This window comes from Natrix helvetica, assembly GCF_964273705.1.
Source record: "Natrix helvetica genome assembly, chromosome: Z".
NCBI lineage: Eukaryota > Metazoa > Chordata > Lepidosauria > Squamata > Natricidae > Natrix > Natrix helvetica.
In genome coordinates this window covers 43,772,307-43,800,012 of record NC_138554.1, presented here as the reverse complement: position 1 = coordinate 43,800,012, position 27,706 = coordinate 43,772,307, and the positions used below count along the sequence as shown (strand labels likewise).

At 42.5% G+C, this 27,706-nt stretch overlaps 1 protein-coding gene across 1 annotated transcript; it reads right to left on the bottom strand.

Moving 5' to 3' along the window:
* On the bottom strand, window positions 1-26,824 carry SOCS7 (suppressor of cytokine signaling 7). The gene is made up of 10 exons (XM_081932542.1): window positions 25,612-26,824; window positions 20,589-20,653; window positions 16,998-17,102; window positions 14,524-14,628; window positions 14,231-14,361; window positions 10,828-10,996; window positions 10,465-10,593; window positions 7,377-7,512; window positions 6,482-6,638; window positions 1-5,614 (listed from the first exon to the last, which is right to left on the bottom strand). The coding sequence occupies exons 1-9, from the start codon at window positions 26,715-26,717 to the stop codon at window positions 6,518-6,520; spliced, it is 2,067 nt and encodes a 688-aa protein (XP_081788668.1). The 5' UTR covers window positions 26,718-26,824; the 3' UTR covers window positions 1-5,614; window positions 6,482-6,517.
* Window positions 26,825-27,706: the final 882 nt, after the last annotated feature.

The following is a 27,706-nucleotide window of genomic DNA, read 5'->3' as shown; positions in this document are numbered from 1 at the left end:
TTTTATTTCAAAATCCACTTCCCACCAACCTTGTGAAACAGACACCCATAGGCCAAAAGGAACAGGGGGAAAAAATCAACCCACAATAGAATGAGATACAAACAGGGCAAAATTCCATCCCATGGTTGACAAAATTTACCCCAAAAGGAGGGGGGAAATTGAGGCAAAGTAGTTCAATACATCCATTTTCCAGACAGGACTCTGCAGCAGTTACAATGCTTCCAAATAAGAAACAAAAATGTGCCTATTGATACAATATATACAGACAAGATCAATCGGAACCCAGTCCACAAAACAGCTTCCCCCTTTCTTAAACATATCTTAGAACACACCAAAGTGCATTTATTTTTATAAAGCATCTTTTTTTTTTCCCCAGACCCATGTTTTTAAAATTGTTTTGCAAGTCTGGATTCCATTTATGTTATGCAAGTCTGAAAATAAATTACAGCGATATTTTAATAAATTAAACACATGCATACAAAAAGGCAAATTGGATCAAAACAGAATCAGGAAACATCTTACAATGCAGTGAAATTGTACTTTGTGAAACGAACTTTGTTGGGAGTTATAAGCAAGATTTAGAGTCATACTGAACTTCAGAATGCATATACCACCAGCTTTTTGTATGTTGCTGCTGAGGCATACACATTAAGTTTTGTGTTTTAAATCAGTTCACTGATTTGTGTTGGCAGTTTTATGAGCACTTTTATTTTAGGTCATAGAAAAGCTGTAAGGATTGGTCCCTGTAATTGACATTACTGCATGACATGCTTTTGTATGAGTGTCATACAACCTTATTAACTATAATGTACTCTAATATCCATAGAGCCCAGAGACTATTTGTAAAATGTTTATTGTCTTCAAATAGAACGAATGACATAGAACTTTAGAAGTGAATCTGCAACATTTCTATTCCATTTATTTATTAGATCAGCCCTCTCTAATCTGGTGCCTCCTAGGAAATTACTATCATCCCCAAATGGAATAATTTGAAATGGGATGAACTCCTCAAGCTGATCTAATCAGGGAAGGCTGATTTAGGTCCTAAATCACTTCCAAATGGAATTATTAATCAATAGTTACCAGCTAAGAGGATTGATAAACCTGCGTCTTTGTGTATTCCAATCATTTAATAAACTGTAACACCTGTTTATATAAACAGATGAATAACAACGGAGTACATTCATTGCAGATATGAAGCTAAATAAAGCAGTTTCAGTTTGAAGTCTGAAAAAAAAATATACACTTCATATATCTTGTAATCTAACTCCCACAAGTAGGTCCTTACTTCATTTCAATAAGGAAACAAAACATTTCATTGGCCAGAAACATAATATGGAGGGCAGTTGAGAGCTGGACTATCATTTATGGTTGAAACCATCACAGATTTATAAACAGGGATCACCCCTAATACCTAAGCCATAATGTGGATTCTTTCCATTTCAGCTTAGCATCTTGGGGTGGGGGTGGGGGTAGCCAATAATATTTGTCAACCCTGGGTTATGGCTTGATATAATGCATGAATGGAGCCAGTTATGGCTTGCTCATCGAAGTATATAGTTAAACAAAACATGGCTTAGTGCAATGTATGAACCAGTGTTCTGTTCAGTAGGCCATTCCTCATTCTTTCACCTTCCCATCCAGGAAACAAAACACAAAGAGATCTGACAAGGCTATTTTAAAGGGACAAAAATCAAGAAGCACTTTTGAAGAACAGAAATATTTCAAGCTGGGTATTTAACTACATTTGCATTGTGCATTCTTATTCATACAAAAGACTACATCTCTCACCCAGGGCAAACAGTGTCACAATTTATTTTCACTCTGCATGATGCAGAGATCCATGAACCCCTTTTTAAGAACTCCTTTGGTAATGTAAAATTTAAAGAATGAAGGCAACTTGAATTAATTTATTTTTATCCCACTTTTCAGGGAAGGAATATTATTTGTGCCATGATTTGAAAAAGAAGGAAAAAAGGGAAGGACAGGAAAGGAAATAATCTGTTGAGAAAGCCTTAAGTCCCATTTGAAAATAATACATTTAAGAAAAAATATCCATAAAACTAGGTATGATTTCAAATGTCACCAATGCATTCTTGGTTAGTAGTCCCTCCATCTTTTGTATGACCATTGTACTGATGTAGTATCGTGTGTTACATCAGAAAATGCCCAAGCAAAGGTTCAAAGGCAGATAACCCAAAAGACTACAGTGCAGGATTTAATTCTCTTGGTGTTAACGTTCATCCAGTCATTCACGCCTTTCAAACAGAATGAAATGTAAATAGCTTCCATAAGGGAGATATTTTTTAAAAAAGAGACAAAGGGTTTTTTTTTCCACAGAAAAACACTACACCAGACTTAACATGGATGTAACAATGGCCAAAGAAGGCCAAAATGGCCCTCTAGGAGTTATTTACACATGATTGGCCTTTGCTACTCAGTAGTCAGTAACATAATCTCAGAGAAGTTCAGTTCAACAAAATGGCAGATAGTCAACAACAGAAAGTGAGGGTATGTGGTTTGTGCGTGTCTGCCAGATTTTAAGAAACATTTCCCCACCATCAAAGCAAATGCAGACTTTAGGACTTTGGGACTTTTGATCCAGCTCTTACCTGAACCAAACACGAAGAAAAAGAAATCTCCAAGTTCACCCACCACACATCAGTATCTATGTCATTTTAAGCAACAGAGAAACTTCGTTTACAATTAAGCTGTCACTATGGGAATAGCTCATCTGTTATTCGAAGAATCAGAAAGTTTTATGCGGGTAGCAGCAACATCTTAACTCTCTTTTGCTTATTTTCCCACAACTAAAATCCAGCTCCTTTAAACACTCCCTTGCAGTCATATATTCTAAGGCATGAGAATTAAACAGAAATTTTCAGTATATTGTTACATTTGCAGTGTATCATTTCATTTGAAAATGTTCACCCAGGAAGAGGCTTTTGGGAGAATGAGAGGCCATCTTCCTGGTTTAAGACTCAATACTACCTGGAATTTTTTAACTTCAAGTAACAAGTCTTTTCAAGTATGCTTTTCTTTTATGCTAATTTGATACAGTCCCAAAATCACTACAGGTAGTCCTTGACTTACGATCACAATGGAGGCCAACATTTATTTTGATGAGACATTTGTTAAATGAGTTTTGCCTCATTTTATGACCATTTTTGCCACAGTTGATGTTAGTTAACACGGATATTAAGTTAATCTGGCTTCCCCATTGATTTTGCTTGGCAAAAGGTTGCAAAAAGTAAATCACATGGCCTTGGGACACGGCAACCAGAGTAAGTATGAGTCAATTGCCAAGCATATAAATTTTGAACACATGATCCTGAGGATGCTACAAAGGTCATAAGGGTGAAAAATGGCCAGGGGTCATTTTTTCAATGCCATTGTAACTTCACTAAATGAAGTGTTATAAATCAAGGACTACCTGTATAGCCATGTGTTCCAAAATGGAGGTGGAAGGAACAAGATGAATACATTTTCTTCCAGTGTACCAGAAGGATCTTCAAGAATGCAGCTTGTTCTATTACTTTAAGACATATCCAAAAGCTTCATAGGTCCACCTGTAGCAGAAGTATCACAGCTGCTGTGGGGCCCTATTGTGAGGCAATGAATATTCAGGAAAGCACTCCAATGGATCACAGCCTCTTCAATCGACCTATTTCATAATCTTAAAAATTGGGCAATAAGTAACAAAGCTTCTTTGGGTATAGGATGCAGCTCAGTGGATGTCAGCCAGTAAACTTAGCAACAATTAAGAAAAAGGTTCAGAACAAAATCAGGAAAAGAACAACTGAGGGGATAAAGAAGTGCAGCACAAATGATCATCAGAAACAAATTCTGGAATCTGTCTTGAAGCACAAATGTTCCGATGGGAGGAAGAGAGATGTAGCTTCCCCTAAAATCTGTTTAATAGATACAATCATGCTCTTTTTTTTCCAAGACTTAGTTCTAAATAACAACTTACTAGCTGTTGACTTTAAACTTTCTGCATATAAAGATTCTAAAGTTTTGATGGCTACAAAACTCTATCATCTGCCCTAAGCAAGATGCAAAAACTTCAAATTTCAGGGAATAGAGGCTGAATCCAAGACAAATGAGTTCAAGAATATGAAACAAGCTCTTCAACCTAACAACAATAAATAAATTATAATAAATTATTAAGTTACCACAGGTTTCAAAAATGTCAGCAAGAAATTTACACCAAGTACCTTAAACTACCATATGCAGGAGACGTATCACATATAAAGAGGGCAATGTATTTTGTGGATTTTGCAAATACTTCTCAATAATGGAGAGATGGTTTGAATTTTGCTGGGGCAATTCTTTCTTCCAAAAAGTGATTTTTCTGGGCTTAGAGAAAAAGTGAGGATCATGAATTTCTACTCTTGACTTTTCATCCCAACCTCAAAGTAAGATATAGGACTAAGGTGCTTCAAAATTAACTGCCTCACATTAAGAAGATCTCAGAGGCCTTCCTTTTTTATTTGATTAAAAACCTTCCTTTTTTATTTGATAACTTGTTTTCTGGCTCATCTAAGCCTCTTGCTATCTTGCCATCTTGGCTTTCCATTCTTGAGAAGGGCAATAGGTTGACGCCCCATGTAACACCGGACTGACTTCAGCTAATCATTTCTGCCTAAAGGGGATATACCAATGTTTCACAACAGCTACAACAGTGTTGATGAATTCCAGTGTTAATATAGTGGAAAGAAAGACAAAATAAAATAAGTGGGAGAGATCTGTCCATTTTCAATGGCTAATGGTCTCTGTAGTGGAAACCATCCACATTGCTACCCGTGTCCCATTTGCATTCAAACAGAAGGCAAAAGCAATTTTCCCCAATCTGGCTAATTTTCCATTGCTTAATCAAACTTATATTCTGGTACCTTCCCATCCCCCCAACCCAAAATGCTATCCAACCTTTTTCAAAGTTGAGCAAGAAGTTGTATTTCGACTCACTCTTCTTTGCCTCCCTGTCCAAAACCACCCGGATTCTGGCCTCCCAGAATTCCAAAGGTGGAATGGAACAGGGAGAATATGCGAAATCCAACTTAGTGCAGGACCCACAATGCAATCCCATGACAGACAGGCATCCAGCTTCAGCTGACGTACCTCCGGTAAAGAAAAGCTCCACCCTCCCAAAGCAACTATTTTATGCAGCTTGAACTCAATGCATCTTGAGTTCAGGCCCTTCTTACAAAAGCAGCATTCTTAAAGAACCGGGAGCAGGTTTTGCTCATAAAATCTTGGAGATGGTGGCAATCTGACCCTCCACATCCCCGAATGCCAAAAGGTAAACAAAACGTTAAACTGGTTCACAATTTCCCATGTTGGAAAACATGGAAATAAAATAAAACACCCCAAAAATAGAAATTTGACAAGAAAAATAACATTCTTCATCCTTTCAGGAGCCTACAGTCCAGCTTCAGTGGATTCCAACTTCTTTTTGGAACCAGTTGGGGTCATGGTGCCCGTTTCTGTGCACAGTTGTGCTTCTGTTCAAGCCTGGGACTCTTTTCCGGAGGCCCAAGACAGCCAGAAAGGAAACACCAGGAGTCTTTTCCAGTGCAACTTCCCCAGCTACAGGATACTGGTGACCCATTTCCTAATTTGGAGATGGGAAATAGAAAGATGGGTGGAAGGTAAAACCTCCCCCCCTCCATAAATTTAGACATAGTTAAGGACAAAAATGTATCATTTCTTTCTTTTTGCATACCCAAGATTGAATTATAATGTTAGATGTGGTCTGTACTTATAACAGGTACTTGCAGACTGGTACTTGCGGAATTCTAATATTCACTTTGCTTTAAAATTCAAAATGCACATTCTAGCTCTTATTATTGTAAGCCTTTCAACATATCCCAAGTTACCAAGGGAAGCTTGCATTATACTGATTCAAGAATAACTTTTGGTAAGCAGATGAGTAGGCTTCTGTTATGGAAAATGAGCCAATGTCTGTTCGAAATTACGTAGCATTCAAAAAAGTAATTTGCCACCAGTCCTCACGCTTATAACAGTTGCTGCATCCCCATAGTCATGTGATCAAAATTTAAGTCCTTGGCAATTACCATGTATTTATTACAAGGACTGAAGCATCTGGGGACGTATGATCGCTATTTGCGAACTTCCCAGCTGGCTTCCAACAAACAAAGTCAGTGAGAAGCTGAATTCACAGTGAATTCACTGCAGTAATTTGCTTAAGAAAGGTTGTAAAATCAGCATGACTCATTTAACATCTGCCTTGTTTAGCAAGGGAAATTCTGGTCTCAATTATTAAGTCAGTTGTTAAGTCCAGGACTACCTAGGAATACAACTGTGTTTAACTACACAGCTGAAACTTTTTTTTTTAAATGTAGAGTATATGCAAAGCTTCCAGTACAGGATATGAAAGGACAATCAAACTAAAACTCTTTAAGATTCAGAGAGAGAGAGAGAGAAAACAGGAATCTTCTAATTTACAACACTATATTACCATCAGTGACAGCAGCATGACAGACAAGGACTCTCCCTACGTAGAGGAATCTGCTTCTTGTTTCTGTTTGGAAAACAGCTGGGCCTCCTTCAGTGAGAGATACACTTCCTCTTGAGGGTCATAGTAGTAGAACTTGCGAATGTATGCAATCAGAGGCCTGGTCAGGGAAGGGGGAAGGAGATTCCAGTAAATTTTGGAGGTCCAAGAAAACAGAACGGACATTCCAAATAAATACGCAGATGAATCTCTTTTTCTCTCTTTTAATGAGGGGGGTCTGGAAAAATTGAGTTTGTAACATTCCCCAACGTCTACAGTTCCTCACCTAACAAAAGTTTGTGCAGAGATGTTTGTGTGTATGAAAATGGCCAAGAACAACTGCATTCTACATTTTAACATGAGAGTTTGCAAAAGTATGGCTAAGGAGATTTTAAAGGAAAGGATTTTAAACCCTGAACATTTTGGTGCTTGCAACATATACAGATGCCAGACCTCTTTAATTCCTGTTTCCCTTTCCTTGAGAAACTTATTGTTTCTCTTTATCCTGTTTTAACTGGTGGTCATAACCTTTCTGAAGGTGTTTCAACCCTGGTGTGAAATTTCTAACAATGTTTCACAGTGAAACAACTTTCAAACAGCAAGGTCAAAACATCCTGTTCCAACATGAATTTTGAACAGGATTTTTGAAAACTTCTGTTCTATGTATACATCACCCCAGAACCTCTCCATTAAAACAAAGAAGCAACTATTGTATTTTTTTAATGTGGTGGGAAACTGACTGGCACTACTAATTTTACCATGCATTGGATAAAGCAGCAAATCCGATTGTTTACCCATTGGGATCTGAAAGGAGCACAAAGCCAAAAAAAAAAAAAAAAGGGGGGGGGGGGAAACCTACTTGGGAAGTGGGAGTTCTGCAATGTGATCGATGCGGACCAGTTGCCTTATCCGGAACCGGCAGAGGTGTTGTAGCGACTTGACATTGCTGAACCTAGAGACTGGATAGAGAAGTTGGACAGGAGTTGGAGGGAGACCTGTAAATTAGAAAGAAAGAAAAAAAGCAGGACATCAGGTTAGACGATAACAGCAACAATTGAGAAATAGTTTTCTCAGGATAAGGGAAAACAGCTGCTCTCTAAATTAATCACTGTACTGCCCAATGGTGGAGATCTGACTCCATAAAGCCTTATGTTGGGCCGTACCATACTTATTGAGAGCTAAAATAAATAAGGCCAGAAGTAAAAGGCTGAAGACCAGTAAATTCCATAACTATAGCAAGGCAAAGGTGCTTCTCCCACTGGGAAAAAGTCCATTATGCTATTTGGATGGGAGAGAGAAGTAAGATTTAAGTATGAGTTACTATAATTAGGGCTTGAGTTTATTCAATTTGTATGCCTCCCATCTTAACAAGTGACTCTTAGTATTAAGAGCAGCTGCTTCTTCTTCTTCTTCTTCTTCTTCTTCTTCTTCTTCTTCTTCTTCTTCTTCTTCTTCTTCTTCTTCTTCTTCTTCTTCTTCTTCTTCTTCTTCTCCATCATCATCGATTTAATCTTCAATTCGATTCACAGTCTGAGACTGGTAAAAACTTAACAGCTCAAGTTCTAACCAGGGACATAAGAGCTATTAAGATAACATATAAGTATATAGGCTGAATAAAGTAGGGTGTTGGGTTTTTTTTGCAAAGGCATAATGTTCAGCTCTAATAAGTTCAAATTTTCCATGTATCTAGGCAACCCCTTTGGGTATTGCTCCAACTGCTCCTATTACTATTGGTATTATTTCTTCTTCCACAATCGCTCAACTTCAATTTACAGATTGTGGTATTTTGTTATTTTTTTCTAGCAGTTTCTCTTCAATTTGTGCATCACCTGGTATTGCAATATCAATGAATCAGACTTTTTTCTTTTCCACAATAGTGATGTCAGGCGTATTGTGGGCCAGATGTTTGTCTGTTTGGATTTGAAAGTCCCACAAGATCTTGACCTGTTCATTTTCAAGAACTTTGTCAATTTGATGTTCCCAGTCATTTTTGCCATATTCAAATCCAAACTTCCGGAATAGCTTCCAATGTATGGTTTTGACAACTTGGTTCATGACATTGTAGATAATCAATTTGTGAGATTTTGCTGCAGCCCCTGATAAATAAGGTAATCCACTGTTTCATCTTTCTCATTACATACTTCCAATTTGCTGTTGCTACTGACATATTGTTGTTATTAGAATTAGCATTATGGTTTTCAAGTATAGCTAGACCTTGACTTACAACCACAATAGAGCCCAGAATGTATGTTGCTAAATGAGAAATTTGTTAAGTGAGTTTTGTCCCATTTTACGATCTTTCTTGCCACATTTGTTAAGTGAATCACTCCAGTTATCTAATTAGTAAGTAGGTCCGTGATGGCAAATGTATGGTGTGCGTGCCTGAAGTGGCACATGGAGCAATGTCACCTGGCATGTGCGGCGTCGCCTGTTCATATTCTGCATTACTGGTGCACATGCGTGCGCAATGATCAGCTGGCCTTTATGCGTGCAGTAGTGCCAGAAACTGGAAGAGCTGGTCTTCCGTTTTCCAGCATGAGCATGCGTGCCGGCCAGCTGATTGTCGCACGCACATGCATGCCAATAACAGGAAGACTACCTGGTCAGCGTGCATGTCGCACTGGAAACCGGAAGTTTCATTTTCCGGGGCATGCATACCCCCCGGGCAGCTACTCTTCTGGATGCCAAAAAGGTTCGCCATCACTGAACTAGATTGTTTAGTGCATTTGTCTTTCCCATTGATTTTGCTGATCAGGTGGTCGCAAAGATGGTGACATGACCTCAGGACACTGCAACCATCATAAATATGAACCAGTTCTCAAACATCTGAATATAAATCACGTGATCATGGGGATACTGCAGCAGTCATAAGTGTGAAAAAAGTCACCTTTTTCAGTGCCATTGTGACTTCCAATGTCACTAAATGAACTGTTTTAAGTCGAGGACTTAAGTGTAAAAAAAATGATTTGGTGAATTTGACTTTTGCTCATTTCCCCTTGTACATTCAAGTTCTTTACAGATGTGAAACTTGCTTAGTTGGCGCACCTTTCTCTAACTGAATAATCTGAGCTGTGTATGATGCCAATTTTTATAGATGAATTAGAAGAACAACTTTTGGGTCAATGAATCATGCATAATTTCTGTGTCAAAAGTTGTAGATTAATTCACTGCTGCTTGGGGAGGGGGGGGGATTTCCACTCAAGTGCAATGTAGCCAATTGCCAAGGAGAATGAAAGCTGTAAGCCAACAATTGAAGGGCCAAAAGTGCTTCAACCTTGGCTTATATTTCAGCCTTTGAAGCAAGCGAAGAAGAATTACTGTACAATTCCACATTCCCAAATTATTTTAACCAGCAGACCAGTTGAAAATGTCCAATGGGAATGTACAGGAATGATAGATACCAAGCACTCTGAAGCACTTTTACTTTACAATTCGACTCCATCTACTTAATTGTTGCCTGGAATAATTTCTTCTGGAAACCAGTGCACTCTGACCAATTCCTGTCGGATATTTCAGAATAACTTTTACTGTTTGGGACAGGGTGGGTTCCTTCCGGTTCAGTCTGATTCAGCAGAACCGGTAGTGGTTTTCTGGCCTGGGTTGCCGGAACCAGCGGTGACCCAGGACTGCCACACCTCCGAACTGGTTCTCTGGTCAGGCGTCATGTGTTTTTTTCCCTTTTTTAGGGGAATGCACAGATCTATTTTTGGGCAACTGTGCATGCGCAGAGAGTGTGTGAGCAAAATTGTGCACGCACTGAACCCGCAGCAATGCTGGCAGCAACCCACCCCTGGTTTGGGGGGGGTATGTTCTTTTCCAACAAAACTAAAAATAATTGCTGGCCATTCTATATCTTGATTAATAAATGCCACAAAAGATTATCTAAGAGCTGCCTGAGTCAGCTCCAATACACACAAAGACAGACAGACACACACACACACACTTGCCTGGCACTCTCGATCGCAGGAAATAAAGGAATTTTCCATTTTTGGAATGCATGATAGCACGTTTAATGAACTCCACCACAGACTGGCAACGGTCCTCGAACTTTGGATGGCACCAAAGACTAAAGGTTCCTGAGCCAAGAAGAAAGGTGCATTATGGAAAGAGGTAGTATATGGGTTTGTAGAGACTGGCTTTGCACAAGCTTACTTAAATAAAAGATAACCGCCAGACACAATACCAGCATTGAGAGATCCAGGTTTGGAAAATCACATTCCGCAACAATTCATTAAATGAATCTAGGCAAAACCTTCCCTTTCAAAATAAGTAGGAAGTCACCTTAATTTGGTGCCCAGGGCTCCACTCACCTCGGTAATGCTCCATTCTAGTGTGATGGGTAATACCCTGTGATCGAAAGCTGAGGCTCAGAATGTAGCGAGGATCAGAGCTGTCGCGAACCAGGAACGATCCATCCGGCTTCCCTTTTAACTTCATCTCAGCATCTTCCCAGTTCATGGGGCCCCAGTACCATCCACACTGATTTAACAAAATATGGTTCAATAATTTATCTGAGAATCTTATTCCAACACTTTTTTAAAAAAAAAAATTCAAACACGGGAGCATATTTTTTTAAAGAATCAATTTTAGATGCTCAGAATGCTAAAATATAGCCTAATTATCCAATCTGATACCTGTTGTTGACCTGCCAGAATTTCAAGCAAACATGGCAACTGGCAATCCCTGACTTTTGAGCCAGAAGATTAACATCTGTCCATTTCCTTCCAGATGACAAAAAAACCCCTAACAATCATCTTTGACATGTTGAAACACAGCTCATTCATTTTTTCAGAAGAGATTTTTCTAATAAAGCAAGATTCATTGATCCAACGTCGGCGGGAGCGGCTTCTGAGGTGGCTCGGGAGTTCATGGCTTCCATGACGGCCATGGACCTGACCCAATTAGTGCAGGGCCCCACTCACGAAGGGGGCCACACACTGGACCTCATTTTTGTATCTGAGCAGTGGACGAGTGATCTGGGAATAGGGGATTTAGTCATCATGCCCCTGTCATGGTCAGACCACTCATCCCTCCGGCTGGACTTCCCTGGCGCTATCCCCCACCGCGAGGAGGCGGAACCAGACTCTATAAACTGGTACCGCCCCAGGCACCTGATGGAATCGGATAGATTCCAGACGGAGCTTGGGCCAATACCTGTAGCCTTGTCCCGCTCCCGCTCCGAGGACCTAGTGACTGCCTGGAATAGGGCGACGACTGGGGCCTTGGACCGGGTTGCGCCTTTGCGACCTCTCCTGCGGCATCGACCCACCCGGGCTCCTTGGTTCACTGAGGAGCTTAGGGTGATGAAGCGCCACAGGAGACGTCTAGAGAGCAGGTGGAGGTCCTCACGCTCCGAATCTGACCGAACACAGGTAAGAGCCTATTTGCGGACTTACCTTGTGGCAATAAGAGCGGCCAAACGTAGATATTGTGCTGCCCTTATTGCGTCCGCGGATAACCGCCCTGCCGCCCTGTTTCGGGTGACCCACTCCCTTTTGTCACAGGGGGCGCGGGAGACATCCTTACAGGGTAGAGCAGAGGAGTTTGGGGAATATCTTCAGGACAAAATCGATCAGATCCGGAGCGGGTGGACCTCCGTCAGTGGACCAGACGAGCCGCCAACAGCGAGTCTTGAGAGACCATTCTGGGAGGAGTTTGACTCTGTTGCCCCCGAGGATTTGAACAGGTTGCGTGGACGGCTGCGACCCTCCACATGTTTAATGGACCCGTGCCCCTCCTGGCTGGTGCTGGCAGCCTGGGAGGTGACACGAGGCTGGCTCCTGGGCCTGGTGAACGCCTCACTGGGTGAGGGATACTTACCAACCACCTTGAAAGAGGCGGTGGTGAGACCCTTGCTCAAGAGGCCTTCGCTCGACCCAATGGAGCTAGCTAATTATCGTCCAGTCTCCAACCTCCCCTTCTTGGCGAAGGTTGTTGAGAATGTGGTGGCGCAGCAATTTCCACGACACCTGGACGAATCCGACTATCTAGACCCACGCCAGTCCGGCTTCCGACCCGGGCACAGCACTGAGACGGCCTTGGTCGCGTTGGTCGATGATCTCTGGAGGGCCAGAGATAGGGGTTGTTCCTCTATCCTGGTCCTATTAGACCTCTCGGCGGCTTTTGATACCATCGACCATGGTATCCTATTGCGCCGGTTGGAGGGGATGGGAGTCGGAGGCACCGTTTTGCGGTGGTTCGGCTCCTACCTCTCCGACCGGAAGCAATGTGTGTTGACAGGGGGGCAGAGGTCGTCCCTGAGGCCACTCACTTGTGGGGTGCCGCAGGGGTCGGTCCTCTCGCCCCTCCTGTTCAACGCATATGTGAAGCCGCTGGGTGAGATCATCCGTGGTTTTGGGGTTGAGTACCACCTGTACGCTGATGATACTCAGCTGTACATTTCAACCCCAAACCACCCCAACGAGGCTGTCGAAGTGATGTCCCGGTGTTTGGAAGCCGTCGGGGTCTGGATGGGGGACAACAGACTCAAACTCAACCCCTCCAAGACAGAGTGGCTGTGGGTACCGGCACCTCGGTTCAGCCAGCTGACCCCATCGCTGGCCATAGGGGGCGAACAACTGTCCCCTGTGGAGCGGGCGCGCAATTTGGGCATCCTCCTTGATGCCCGGCTGTCAATGGAGGATCATGTGGCAGCCGTGGCAAGGGGGGCGTTCCACCAGGTTCGCCTGGTGCGCCAATTGCGCCCCCTACTGGACCGGAGTGCCCTGCGCACGGTCACTCATGCGCTGGTGACGTCTCGCCTGGACTACTGCAATGCTCTCTACATGGGGCTTCCCTTGGGACGCATCCGGAGACTGCAGCTAGTTCAGAACGCAGCCGCGCGGGTTATTATGGGGAGTACACGTTACTCCCACGTAACACCTCTCCTGCGCGAGCTGCACTGGCTACCTGTGGCCTTCCGGGTGCGTTTCAAGGTATTGATCACCATCTTTAAAGCGCTCCATGGCACAGGACCTAGTTATCTGCAGGATCGCATCCTACCACACTCGTCCCTGCGACCTATCCGCTCACACAGGGAGGGGCTCCTCCTGGTGCCGTCCGCTAGGCAATGCCAGCGGGCGACACCTAGGAGTAGGTCCTTCTCTGTGATGGGCCCAACCCTCTGGAACGACCTCCCCCCTGATATTCGAACTACCACTGACCTCCGTTCCTTCCGTCAAAAGTTAAAGACTCACCTATTTCAATCAGCTGGCTTGGCACTTTCTTAGTTTTACCTCCCGGGGATTTATTTTAATTGGGTTTGGGGTTTTAATTGGGATGTTTTTAGGTATTTATTTCTTGTACAGTCTATCTCCCCCTCTAATGTATTTTAAATGTATTTTATTGTTATGTCTGTATTTTATGCACTGACTGTACACCGCCCCGAGTCCCTTTTTGGGAGAGGGGGCGGTTTAAAAATCTAAGAAATAAATAAATAAATTTCCTGGTATGCTCTCCTGTTCATTTATATTGAATATGCAAACTGACACTGTGCTAAACAAAAAATAAATAAACAGCAAAACCACAAGGCTATGTGTAGTTTATCCATTCAAACTAGTTTTCATCTTGCATACCAGTAGGGCATATACTGCAAATCCATTCAGTTGTCAATCCTCTTGGCTTTACCTCTTTGTGTTCAAAGAGATCAAGCATCATCAGGGGGAAAAAAGCAGCTTAAGCACTTTTAACTGAATAAATAAATAAAAGCTTTACTTTTTCCAACTCTCGTAAGCTAGCTGCAAAACTGCTTGAATCAGGCCGATAAAGGGGGCATTGAAGGTGCTGTGCAGATTGACTGTGTACCGCTTCGGATGCTCTGATTGGCAGTATCCGAGGAAATGCCTCTGGAAAAGGGGAAGAAAATGTATTTATTTTGACATTTCATGGAATTATTTTGTGTATTCTGTTCTGTGGATGCTGTCTTGAGTCCCCAAATTCAGCAATTCAGTTTAAAAGCCCAGCAACTCAGAAATTCAGGAAGAATTAAAGAGCAAAGCTAAACTGACCAGTGGCATGTGGTGGAGGCGGTGGAGGCAGAGGAAAAGACTGGAGCGATGAAGACCCCATCGGATTCACTAAGACAGATGCAGGCAGTGTCCCACTGATATCGTCTAGGAAAAACAAAAAACAAAGCGGTTAAGTGGTCCAGGAAATATGAAAAGCAGCAGAGCAAAAGGCAAGCTTATAATAGGCTCTCTTTCTCTGAGCACCTGAACATTCTTCTTTTCTGGCTTCAATATCAATAAAATTGTATGCATAGACAGAATTATGTAATAATTCCTAATTGCCAGGGGTGGTTTTCACTTACCTTCCTTAATGGTTAGCAAATGTGCTCGCATGCACCCTGTCCGTGCATGCACTCTGCTCAAAAAACATCACTAAATAAAACGACATAGAGCCAGGGGCCACCTGTGATTTCTGCTATCGATTCAGGCGAACAGGTAGTGGAACTGGCTGAATACCACCTCTGCCGATTAAATGCCACCATTCAAAAAGATGTATTGTCAGTGCTGCTTCTACTTACATTTATCAACATATGCAGGATAAAAAATTATTCTGGATATTAGATTAGATAATGCATTGTATTTATATTAATATAACATAACGTAACATAACATAGCCTACCAGCTTAATATTTTTTTAAAAAATGAATAATTCCAGTCCTACTGCTTCCATAACTGTGGGCAAACCAAATTTTATTGATGCTTCCAGTTATAAAAGATTGTCTATTCCAATATAAGTAAATAATGTTCTCTGGGTTGCTTCAAATGCTCAGAAATGAAGGTTGTTAAAGACAGAAGCACAAGATTACAAATAATTCACTTTACATAACTTTACTGCAGCATTAACCACTATAAGACATAAATGGGTAGATCAGGGGTGTCCAAACTTGGGAACTTTAAGACTTGTGGACTTCAACTCCCAGAATTCCCCAGTCAGCATGGCTTGCTAGGGAATTCTGGGAGTTGAAGTCCACAAGTCTTAAAGTTCCCAAGTTTGGACACCTCTGGGGTAGATCTTCTTACTGTCCACATTGGATTAACAGAGCAAATGTTAGAGGGAATCTGAGAAACCAAAGGGAGTACTGAGCCAAAGATTCAGAAAGGGAAACAAAAAGAGTCCTTCGTGCCACATTTCCCATGGCTGGCAGAAACAGAATAATGGAAAATAAGCAAATTCACATGATTTATGGAGCTGAGGAATTTAGTTCTGAATATGGATTTGAGACTAGGAAAAAATAAAACAGAATAGTTACACAGCTGAGAATATATAGAAGTTACTGCTTTGAAATAATTCCATTTTTTTTTTAAAAAAGGAGATGGCATAAAGAATTCCAAGGAAATCCTCTTAAGGGTAGTCCTTGTGTAGTGACTGCCTCATATAGCCCCATATGAAGTTATGACAGTAATGAAAAAATAACTTTACAACTTCCATTTACAACCTTTACAAATTTGTAAAGCAAAAGAAAGATGATAAGCATGGTTGCAGTTTACTTACCGTATTTTTCGGAGTATAGGACGCACCAGAGTATAAGACGCACCAAGGTTTTGAAGAGGCAAATTTTTTAAAAAGTAGGTAGGTAGATAGAGGGAGAGAGAAATATAGTAGGTAGATAGGGAGAGAGCGAGAGTAGGTAGGTAGGTAGGTAGAGGGAGAGAGAGAGAGAAAGAGAAATACAGTAGGTAGGTAAGGAGAGAGAGAGTAGGTAGGTAGGTAGGTAGGTAGATGTTTCCAGCTGTATTTATCCATGTGCTGGAGAAGGAAATTGCTGACTATCTGCAGCACCTAAGCCTTTGTTTCTGCTGGCACAGCACTTGATCAATGTAATTCTCATCAATCACTCTAACTAAAGAGCTTTCCGAAAGGAAAAAAAAAGTTTTTGCACTCTGCAAACCTCCCCAAAACACCCCATTTTTCATGAAAACGGGCCCTTTTTTTTTCAAATAAAAGGCATGAATTGCCTTGGGGGGGTTTGTAGAATGTTTCTGGGGGGGGCATAAACGAGCAAAAAATTCACGAAAACGGCCCTGTTTTTCATCAAAAAAATTGCATGCATATCCTTTTGGAGGCTTATAGAGTGCTGCTGGGAGCTCGGGGGGGCAAAAAACGGTCCATTTTCTGCTCATTTCTGCCCTCCCCAGTCCCCAGGATCTCTCTGAAAGCCTTCATAAGGCTATGCACGGCCATTTTGGTGAAGGGGGCGGGGCTTCAGGAGGCAAAAAAAGCTGTATTCGGTATCTAAGACGCACCCAGATTTTCACCCTCTTTTTTGAGGAGAAAACGTGCGTCTTATACTCCGAAAAATACAGTAGTGACCGTGACTGAACCATCATTCCCAAGTGTGGTCACTAAACAAAGGCTACCTATATTCAAAAATATTATTTCAAGGCTGAAGAAGATGGCCATCATCTTCTTTGGCTGAAAGATGCTAGTGGAAATACAGTTTGGAAAGAAAACAGATAAAGAAGCATGTAGTTACCCAGAAGGCTGAGGCTTCGCCGTGGAGGAGGAGGAGGTGTTGGCGGATGTGGGGACGTCAGGCCACGCTGAGAGATATCAACATCTACCAGCGATACTGTCTCACCTGGAGAGAGAGAGAGAGAAATACAGTAGATAGGTAGGGAAGGAGAGAGAGAGAGTAGGTAGGCTGGTAGGTAGAGGGAGAGAGAGAGAGAGAGAGAGAGAGAGAGAGAGAGAGAGAGAGAGAGAAATACAGTAGATAGGTAGGGAGAGAGAAAGAGACAGAGTAGAGGGATAGAGAGAAAAATAGAAAGAGAAATACAGTAGATAGGTAGGGGGAGAGAGAGTAGGTAGGTAGGTAGGTAGGTAGGTAGGTAGGTAGGTAGGTAGGTAGGTAGGTAGGTAGAGGGGGGAGAGAAATACACTAAGTAGATAGGGAGAGAGAGAGAGAGTAGGTAGGTAGGTAGATGTTTCCAGGTGTATTTATCCATGTGCTGGAGAAGGAAATCGCTGACAACCTGAAGCACCTAAGACTTGTTTCTGCTGGCACAGCACTTGATCAATGTAATTCTCATCAATCACTCTAACTAAAAACCTCCCCAAAACAGTCCCTTTTTTCATGAAAACGGGCCCGTTCTTTTTCAAATAAAAGGCATAAATAGTCTTGGGGGAACTTGTAGAGTGCTTCGGGGGAGGGGGGAAATGAGTAAAAAACGGCCCATTTTTTGTGAAAACCGGCCCATTTTTTGTCAAAAAATTGCATGCATAGCCTTATGGAGGCTCCTTCCACACACTTCCCTGCGACCAATTCCCTCTCACAGGGAGGGACTCCTCCGGGTGCCGTCCACCAAGCAATGCCAACGGGCGGCGCCTAGGAGTAGAGCCTTCTCTGTGATGGGCCCAACCCTCTGGAATGACCTCCCCCCCGATATCAGAACCACCACCGACTTCCGCTCCTTCCGACAAAAACTGAAGACTCACCTGTTCTGTTTAGCCGGCTTGGCCCATTCATAGTCTTATTCTACCTCCTGGCAGATATTTTTAATTGGGTATTTTTTAGGGGTTATTTTAAATATTGTTTTTAACTGCTTTGCTTTATGTACAGTTTCTTATAGCCTCCTCTTTTAGGTACTGAGTATGTAATTATGTTTGTACTTTCTATTTATTTATGTGTTTTATCTGACTGTACACCACCCCGAGTCCCTTTGGGGAGAGGGGGCGGTATAAAAGTCCAAATAAAATAAGTAAAGTAAAGTAAAGTTATAGAGTGCTGCTGTGGGTTGGGGGGGGGGAACCGGGTTTTGCTCATTTCTGCCCTTCCCAAGCCCCAGGAGCTTTCTAAAAGCCTCCATAAGGGTATGCACAGTCATTTTGGTGAAGGGGGCAGGGCTTCGTGAGGCCAGAAAATGCTGTATTCAGTATATAAGACGCACCCAGATTTTCAGCCTCTTTTTTGAGGAAAAAAGGTGTGTCTTATACTCTAAAAATACGGTATCTCACTTAGCAACAGAAATATTGGGCTCAATTGTGATTGTAAATCCAGGACTACCTGTATAGTATTCTACCTCATACTGAGTAAAAGATACTCCTGTCATATGGTATAACAAAGTGTCCAATATTGAAAACAGCTTCTGGATTTATGCCTGAAATTGAAATACTTCAAGCATCCTGACCACAAATCCCCATTCTCGAGTCCTCAGACATATGCAAAAGCTGAAGGAAAGGAAGATTCAAGAACAACCATAGCTAAATGTCTAACAGACAGAAGGCAGATAGCTTCCAAATCTCAAAGCCAGGTCTTAATATTGCCCAGGTATATCAACATCTTATGACCTTTCAGCTAAATCAGGGGTGTCCAAACTTGAGAACTTTAAGACTTGTGGACTTCAACCCCCAGAATTCCCCAGCCAGCATGGCTGGCTGGGGAATTCTGGGAGTTGAAGTCCACAAGTCTTAAAGTTCCCAAGTTTGGACACCCCTGAGCTAAATGCATCAAGTTCTTGTGATATTTCAGAATGAAAACAACAAAATCCAGTGAGATTTGATCCATTTTTTAAAAACTATTTTCTTGGGAAGATTAATATGTGCTGTTTATGCAAAACTGTGTGACCAAGTCATGTCCTAGGATCTGGAATTATAATATGCTCTCTGTATTCCAACCATGTCATCTATCAAGAAGGAAAAGATGCTTTTAAAATCTTCACCTTAAAATTGTTGGATTTTTCTGCAAATTCACTAACGCCCTGCTTGCTATTATATTACTTAGAAATTAGAAATAACATTTTTTTCTTCATGTTTCCTTGGCTCTAATTCTATGGAAGGTTTGATATTCTATGAGAAAAGCTAACATCTTCAAGACACTAGTCTATGTATTTTAATCTGAACTGAATCCGTGTAATCTCAGCTGATTTTGGAATTAGGTTTTTGTCTTCAGCTAAAAACAAAGACTTGCTTGATTAGAAATCAGATGTTAACAGAGAGTTGCTACCTGAGTTTAGACAAGACTCTTTTGGATTCTAGGGAAGAGACCTAATCCAATACATAGCCACAACTACTAATAGTCTTCTATCTTATGTTGGACAGCTAGACAATCTCTCATTCAATTTACTCTGTGAACCTTCTGGACACCAAGATAGGTTCTTTAGGAGAAAGTCTTCTCCTATAACATCTGAGGATTAACAACCATGATGTCCAACACATGAATATTATCTGGTTGGAAAAGCTAGTCCATAGAAGACTTTTTTTACATAGGGGATGAGAAAATATATAATATATTCATGGTATTTCATATTTTTTGTTCAAAAATCAGAATCACTCCAAAGCTAGTTATCTTTAATCAATAACATTACTTATAATCTAATATAGGAATCCCCATGATCTCCTATATTAGATTATGTAGTCTAATCACCACCGGGCCGCGTGAGTGGTTGGTGAACATGCTCTTGTGCAAGCATTGCGGAGGGTGCTTGCAGCCTCATTCACGCAAGCCCGTTATGGGTGCTCACGGCCCCACTTGAGTGAGCGTTGTTGTAGACATTTGTGGCCCAACTCGCATGAGCGGCACCATGAACATCACGGGTGCACATGCATGCACATAAACCTGCCCCTTCCACAAAATCATTCCTTTCCCCCCCTCCCCACTCTGGTCCACAACCCAGAAAGGTTGGGGAACTCTGGTCTAATAACAACATATTATGAATGAAAAATTGAGTAAAACTATAGGGCAGTGATGGCGAACCTTTTTGTTGTTGGGTGTCAAAAATGCGAGGGCACATGTGCAATAGGGTGCATGCATGTCGGCACCAATAATGCAAATGCGCCCCCACAAACGAACTTCAGGTTGACCCGTTGGGGCTGTTTTTCACCCTCCTCAGTCTCCAGAGATTTTCCTGAAGCCTGGGGAGGGCGAAAATGGCCTACCCGGTCCCCTGAAAGGTCAAAAATCAGCTGGCCGGTGTGTGCATGTGCACTGGAGCTAAAAGCTCGCGTGCCGGCAGATACGGCTCTGATTGTCACCTGTGGCACATGTGCCATAGATTCGTCATCACAGCTACAGGGCTTCCTTCAATAATAGTGGAAGAGAAAGAGAAGCATCAGGTTCAACACTTACCTGTGAAGAGGGGACCAAAAGCAACTGGAGAAAAGGCACTTTGTGTTCGCATCAGTCTTTGTTTTCTACAAAAATAGAGACAAAAGAGTCTATAAATAAAGATATGATTGCATTTACCTCTACTTTTACCTGCATCCACAATAAGCTCAACTACACCATAAATTCTTCACTTTATTTCCCATTCCTATAAAAACAATAAAGGAAATTAGCTCCAAAGGAGGAATTATTTGGACATCAGGCTGCCCATTTATTATTTCAATTTATGTTCCATTGTTCTATTGTCACCAAAAAGGAGAAAAACAATTAAAAAGTGAAAAACCTACACTGTAACTTAAAAAAAAAACCCACTATAATGCAGAGAGGAGGGACTGAGCATATGTACTGAAAAGTGGCTTTACTTTTTCTTTCTCTCTATAGTCTACCATATTTTTAAGTTCCCTCAAATGTCAAAAAATCCAAGGTTAAATCACAAATGAGTAACATCACACTGATGAATTTCAACTCACATCTATGAAGGAGGAAGGTAGCTATGCTTAAACAACATCATATCTATTAAAAATATAAACTTTTTAAGATAATTAAACCTAAGGCCAAATAATATTGCCCATTCTTCACAAGTCATCTGAGATACAGCACCTCAACAAACTAGAAAGAAAAAATAAACACATTTTCCTAATATATACATCCAGTCCATTCCCCTAGAAAACAAAGATTTTGGCAAGGTGGGGATACATCTTTTGCCTTAGTAATTTTGATTATTAAGGGATGCTCCATGATGGAATCTTCTTCACACAGTAGCTACCAATACAGTATCTCAGATAACACATTTTAAGAATTAATTCATTTTTTTGGCTTGCAAGACCAAAATATACTAAGCTAAGGACTAACCCCCACTAAACAATTACAGTAAAAAAAGAAAACCAAGATAAACTTAAAATTTAGTACAAACACTAAATATTTTTGCTAGACTTTCATATGACTTGAGTGAATATGTGCACACACAGCCAAAAAATGTCATGGGTGAACATAAGTCATTCCATGACTTTCAGTTTAGCTAATCTGGAAGTCCAATTTCAGATAGAAGCATGGCTTTATTAATAGATGATTTCATAATAAATTAATTCTTTATTTAGCCAGTGCTTAAACTTCGATTAACACTAAGGCTTCTGAGTCAAAACTGTTAGCCCAAGATATTTTGCTATCTAAAAAAAGAGGAAATGGCATCTATGTCAAAAAGACACAACACACAAAGTCAATTTGCCTCTGCTCATCATATTACACACACACACATGGCGGGAGGGAAGGAGGAAGAGAGAGAGAAATCAGAAAAAGGAAATAGAAGAAAAAGACATGAGGCTATAGCAGATTACTTTAATAGCTGCTTTACTTACTTCCTCTATGTCCAGAAAGGAGAAGGGAGGCCTAATTACAGATCCAGATAACACCCCAGAATGAAATGAGCTATGAAATAAATTATCTTAGTTTGACCCACAACCTAGGCAAAGTTCTAGATGTAGTAATCAGATAGTTTAGCATGTTCAGAAATATGGTCACTGTATGAGGGCACTGAAACACGAGTGAGTACAATTCAGTGGTGCAATTCAGCCAGTTCTATCCAGCTTGGGTGAACCGGTAGCGGAGGCAGCGGGAGCCTCCACTCACCCGGCCAGACATCATCATGTCCTGTTGTTGACGCTCTGCACATGCACGGAAGGTCCTATGCATGTGCAGAGGTGGCACATACGAGCGAAGCGAATACATTTGCGAACCGGTAGCCAAATTAGTCGATTTCACCCCTGGTACAATTAAGAAAATAGCTTTTTTTGCAGCTTTTAAAAATTTTTTTTAAAAGCTGCTCCAGCTGCTCCTTCTGCTCCAGTCAGCCCCTGTTACGATTCTTGAAACCAAGAATTGAAAGAGATCTCAGGTCACAGAAATGGACATATGGTCCCTTCAAAGTCAACTTAGGACCTCAGCAGCCCCACATAGTCATTTCCCTCAATACGCAGAAGGGATTCTTTTAAGAGGTTCTGGCTTATAATTGTTGTCACCTCCAAACACTGGCAGTGCTGACTGGAGCAGAAGGGAGCTACCCAATCCTCTGTTTCCCAATCCCTTCTGCCATAACTGGAAATAATTCTTCAAGAAAGGCCTCAGCTGTAGGTTTCTTGACACTACAGTAGTACTTGCCAGGTACCTGATCATATATATTTAACACTGAATTATAAGGGACTGGCCTGAATGTGCATTAACCAGTCACTATAACCAAATTCTTGCACCTGAACATTTGTTTATGAACCTGGTGGGTCAAAGTATTTAAGCATTAACATGGGAGATGCAGGTTGAACCCTATTTCAAATCAGCATGATTACAAATCAGATCAGATCAGGGCTAAACAAAGCAAAAACATTTTATGTAGGCACATTGCAGTCTCTGCCAACCTGGGTCCCTCCAAAAATACAAACTAAGTGCCAAAACAGAAGAAAATGAAGAAAATGAAGTCCAACGTATGTAGAAGCATATTAAAAAAATGGAAAACTTTGTTGAAAAAATCCAACTAACCCAAGTAAATACCGTCACTCTATGTATGTATCTTAATTTAGAGACAGCAAATTTAGTCAGCACCTTTCAAAATCCAATATCTTTTCCTTTCAAATTTGTATAAATATTAAACCACAAATTATCCCATCACCTTTCCCCCAAGCATGCTGAGCAATTCAGTTTGTGGCTAGTTTATAGTTTAAAGTGGTATGTGAACCTGTAAAGTGGACAGATTAAACTAACCAATACTATGTCACCAGGCAAAGTCAATCTATGAAAAAATCCATATGAAATCCTGTAGAAATAGTAAAAGGTTGTCTTAATCTATTGATATTTCAGAGCTGTGGAAGGCACCACATAGACCTAATGAGCAAAACACTTTTTCTGAATGAATGCTTTTTTTTTAAAGCAAGCCCAGAATCACAAATCCTTTCAAAAATTACTAGAAATTGTCCCAGTCAACTTCATTCACTTCAGAGACATCTGCAGAAGATAACAAATGACAAAAATGCATGTTATAAACCACCTGACTTATGTATACACCCCCTCCATGTAAAGGCTGATTTGCACTGTGATATTATGACATATGTTTCATAATATTTTTTACTACCTTTGTATCATACATATACTGCAATTTGCAAGGAAAAAAGTCCTCTAGTCAGTCAGTCCCCAGTACTACAGTTTTACTGCACTCACAATCCCACAGGCAGAGGTGGTAAAACAACCTTGGTTCCTATTTCTTTTTACATTAGGTTCTTCAAGGACAACATCTGTAAACAGTTGGGAAAAGTGGATCTGACCATTTTCTAAGGATTAAGAACATGTAACCAAAGAACCAGTTTGGTGTAAAGGTTAAGGCATCAGGCTAGAAACAGGGCAAGTTCTAGTCCTGCCTTAGGCACAGGGTGGGTGAGTTTGGACCAACCACTTTCTCTCAGTTCTACCAAGGAGGCAATGGCAAATCACTTGCCAAGAAAACTGTAAGGACTTGGTCCAGGAAAGTCTCCAAGAACTTAACAGAATTGAACATTCTTCACCAAGAATGAAATTGGCGTTCAGATGCAAAGTCATAACTATCCATTTTTCTATTTAATTTAATTTAATGTAAGGTAGTCAGCTTTATAATGCTTTACTACTTTCGTTTACAACTGGACAACAAAATTGTAAACGCTATTTACGCTGATTAATAGCAATACTCCAAGATCCCAAGTAAATCCTCTACTGCATTATGGGCAATCTGAATCTTTTTAACCTGAGATACCAAAGACTGAATATGGGACAAGGCAAAGCAATGAGAAGCAATGGTAGAATATGGTCAGTGAATTCCTTCCAACAGCTTGAGAATACATCACAAATACAATTGGATCTTTTCCATTTCAAACTCTGGACAAAAAAACAGTCAACGATGTAAAAATATAGAAGCCTTGAGATACTGCACAGGTACAGTATAGGTGATACCATACTCAGTAGTAGTAACTGTGAAAGGGATCTTGGAGTCCTAGTGGACAACCATTTAAATATGAGCCAGCAGTGTGCAGCAGCTGCCAAAAAAGCCAACACAGTTCTAGGCTGCATCAACAGAGGGATAGAATCAAGATCACGTGAAGTGTTAATACCACTTTATAATGCCTTGGTAAGGCCACACTTGGAATACTGCATTCAGTTCTGGTCGCCACGATGTAAAAAAGATGTGGAGACTCTAGAAAGAGTGCAGAGAAGAGCAACAAAGATGATTAGGGGACTGGAGACTAAAACATACGAAGAACGGTTGCAGGAACTGGGTATGTTTAGCTTAAGAGAAAGAAGGACTAGGGGAGACATGATAGCATTATTCCAATATCTCAGAGGTTGCCACAAAGAAGAGGGAGTCAAACTATTCTCCAAAGCACCTGAGGGTAGAACAAGAAGCAATGGGTGGAAACTAATCAAGGAGAGAAGCAATTTAGAACTGAGGAGGAATTTCCTGACAGTGAGAACAATTAATCAGTGGAACAGCTTGCCTCCAGAAGTTGTGAATGCCCCAACACTGGAAGTCTTTAAGAAGATGTTGGATAGCTATTTGTCTGAAACGGTATAGGGTTTCCTGCCTAGGCAGGGGGTTGGACTAGAAGACCTCCAAGGTCCCTTCCAACTCTACTATTGTATTGTATTGTATTGTACTTTCCCTTCAATGTCTGCACTACTGAGGACTTGCCATGCTAGCTGGGACTACAGACCAAAAGATCTGGAAGCCTCAAAGTTCAAAGATTGAATTGATTTTTTTTAAAAAAAGCATCAAACACTTCTCCAAGTATTTGACAATTCCACAACTGAGGCCAAAGGGAAGAGTGCTGGAGATTCTTGCAAGGCCACGGTTTCCATACCCACTTTGCCCACCCTAATGCCCCCTTTCATTCTGTCCCCTATCAGATTGATGCAGCGGAACATCAGGGTGTTCAACTCCTTCCTTTATCCATATTCTAGCGGTCCAGCGCTTCCTCACCTGCTCGAGTCCTGCTCCCGGTAGCCAGGTTGAGACACATCGGGGAGGCTTCCTGCCGTGCCCGAGGGGGCTGGGGCAGCAGCGGCTTGTAGAAGTTCCCTCTCTCCGATCCGACGTGCTCCAGCTGCTGCTCCGGCGTTGCAGGATGGCCCACTGCAGCTCTTGGTGCGGAATAGGCGGCTGAGGCGAACCTTTAAGGAACCTTTCCTGGAGGGAGCCGAAGAGCTGGGACGGGGGGTAGCAGCGGCGGGTGCCGGGCCTGCCGAAGGAGGAGGAGGAGGAGCAGCAGCAGCAGCAGCTAACACCGGGACGGCTGCAGCGGGCAACTGAACGCGGCTGCTCTCCATGCTGGAGGGCTCGGCCTGCCCTGCAGCCGTCTCTTCCTCGTCCTCCTCGTCAGGGCCCAGAGCTTCCAGCACCAGCAGGGCGTCGCTGGTCTCCTCCCCCGGGGGCAACAAGGACAGAGTGGGCGGCGGGGCCATCACCGGCTGAGGCAAGAGGCTCATGCAGGAGCAATCGCCCGGAGGCTTGCCCAGCCCTCCCAGCACCGTCGGAGGTGCTTGGTGGAGTCCCAGAGCCGCCAGCTGTAACTCCAGGCCGGCTCCCGGAGGGAAAATGAAGCCATCCGGCGTTCCGCTCCAGCATCGTCCCCCTCCCGGCTCGCCCTTCGGAGCATCCAGGAGAGCACACCGATGCCTAGCGCACAGGAGCTCCGGCGGGGGTGGCTGAGGCAGTGGCGGCGGCGCCGGAGGCAAACAGCCGGCTGGGGACCCCGCGGAGGGCTCCCCGGTTTCTCCCGGGCGGAAGACCAAAAGCTGCGAGCCCCGCAACCCGCCCGCCCTGCCGCGATCCCGAGTTGCAATAGCGGCAGTCTCTCCAACAGCTCTGCCCAGCCCCAAGCCAGCTGCGGCTGACTCTGGTCCGCCGTACCCCAGCAAGCGACTCAGCACCCGATAAGAGGCCGCCGCTGCTGCAACCGCCTCGCCGCCGTTGTCACCTCCTCTCCCACTACCTCCTCCGGGCTCGGCGGCGGCTGCTGCTGCTGCAGCCGCTCCTCCTCCTCCTCCGGCCCGTTGCATCGCGCTAAGGGAGGCGGTGCATTGCATGGAGCAAAAGACTAGGCGTCTTCAGCCAGCAACCTGAACTGGGAGGCCGACTGGTCCAGATCGGCTATCCAGCGCTCAAAGCTTTCCCTTCCACCTTGCTTGCTTAGGGGCCCGCCCGAGCAAGGGGTGTGCACGCCCTCCGACTTCCCTTTCCGCTGATGCGCCGATGATGCGAGCTCCAAGGCGGCCAACCCTCTCTGCACTGCGCGCACTCCTCCCACAGCCTTTCCCCCTAGAAGCCTGTCTTCTTCCCAGCTGTTCTTTTTCAGCGAAAGGGGCTCAGCCACGCCCCCTATCGCTTTCAGGTAGCATCTGCCTGAGTCTTCCCTCTCTGCTCGCACCTGGGAAGAACCTTCCTGCCGTTCTTTTTTTAACAAGTCTGTCCCAAACTTTGGATGCTTACACATGGTTGGCCGTTCAGAAGGCAATGTGTTAGCAGGGTTTCGATTTTTTCCCTGCTTAAAAGTTGCTTTAAGAAACGAATGAAAAGCAAGCCTAACTATTCCATTTATGAAGCAGAATGAGCGGGGAATATAACGTTTGGCTGGAATACCCTTTTTGGAAGGTACACTAAAGCAAGGATTTAATAGGTCTCCAATAGCTATCCCACAGTTGAGGAGCTGTGCTGTCCTTGGCTGGTTTTAATGTGTGGTGTTAACATGTTCTTGAAATAAAGAACATGTTTAGAACATCTTTTACAGGGCCAGAGGCTGATATTCTGATCAATGTAATAAAGATTGAAATAAATATTGGCTCACCTGATAGGATGGTTGTTGTGGGAAAATAGAAGCAGTAAGAAGTATAGTATTAGATATATTCATCCTCTTAAATTATAGATTTTAAAAAATTAATAATGGTGGATTATAAATAAGTAAAAATACATCTTCTGATTATATATTATTGTTCCTGTCCCAATGCAATTAAGAGAGAGAAAATATCAAGTGGTCGTGTAATGATTTTTAGGAGTTCCCTTTCCTGCCTAATGCATA

Coding starts and splice junctions, on each gene's coding strand:
- SOCS7 (XM_081932542.1), bottom strand. CDS start 26,717: ATGCAATGCACCGCCTCCCTTAGCGCGATGCAACGGGCCGGAGGAGGA. Junction 20,654..25,611: donor CGGGAGCAGGACTCGAGCAG/GTGAGGAAGCGC, acceptor CTATTTTTGTAG/AAAACAAAGACTGATGCGAA. Junction 10,594..10,827: donor TAGAATGGAGCATTACCGAG/GTGAGTGGAGCC, acceptor TTCTTGGCTCAG/GAACCTTTAGTCTTTGGTGC.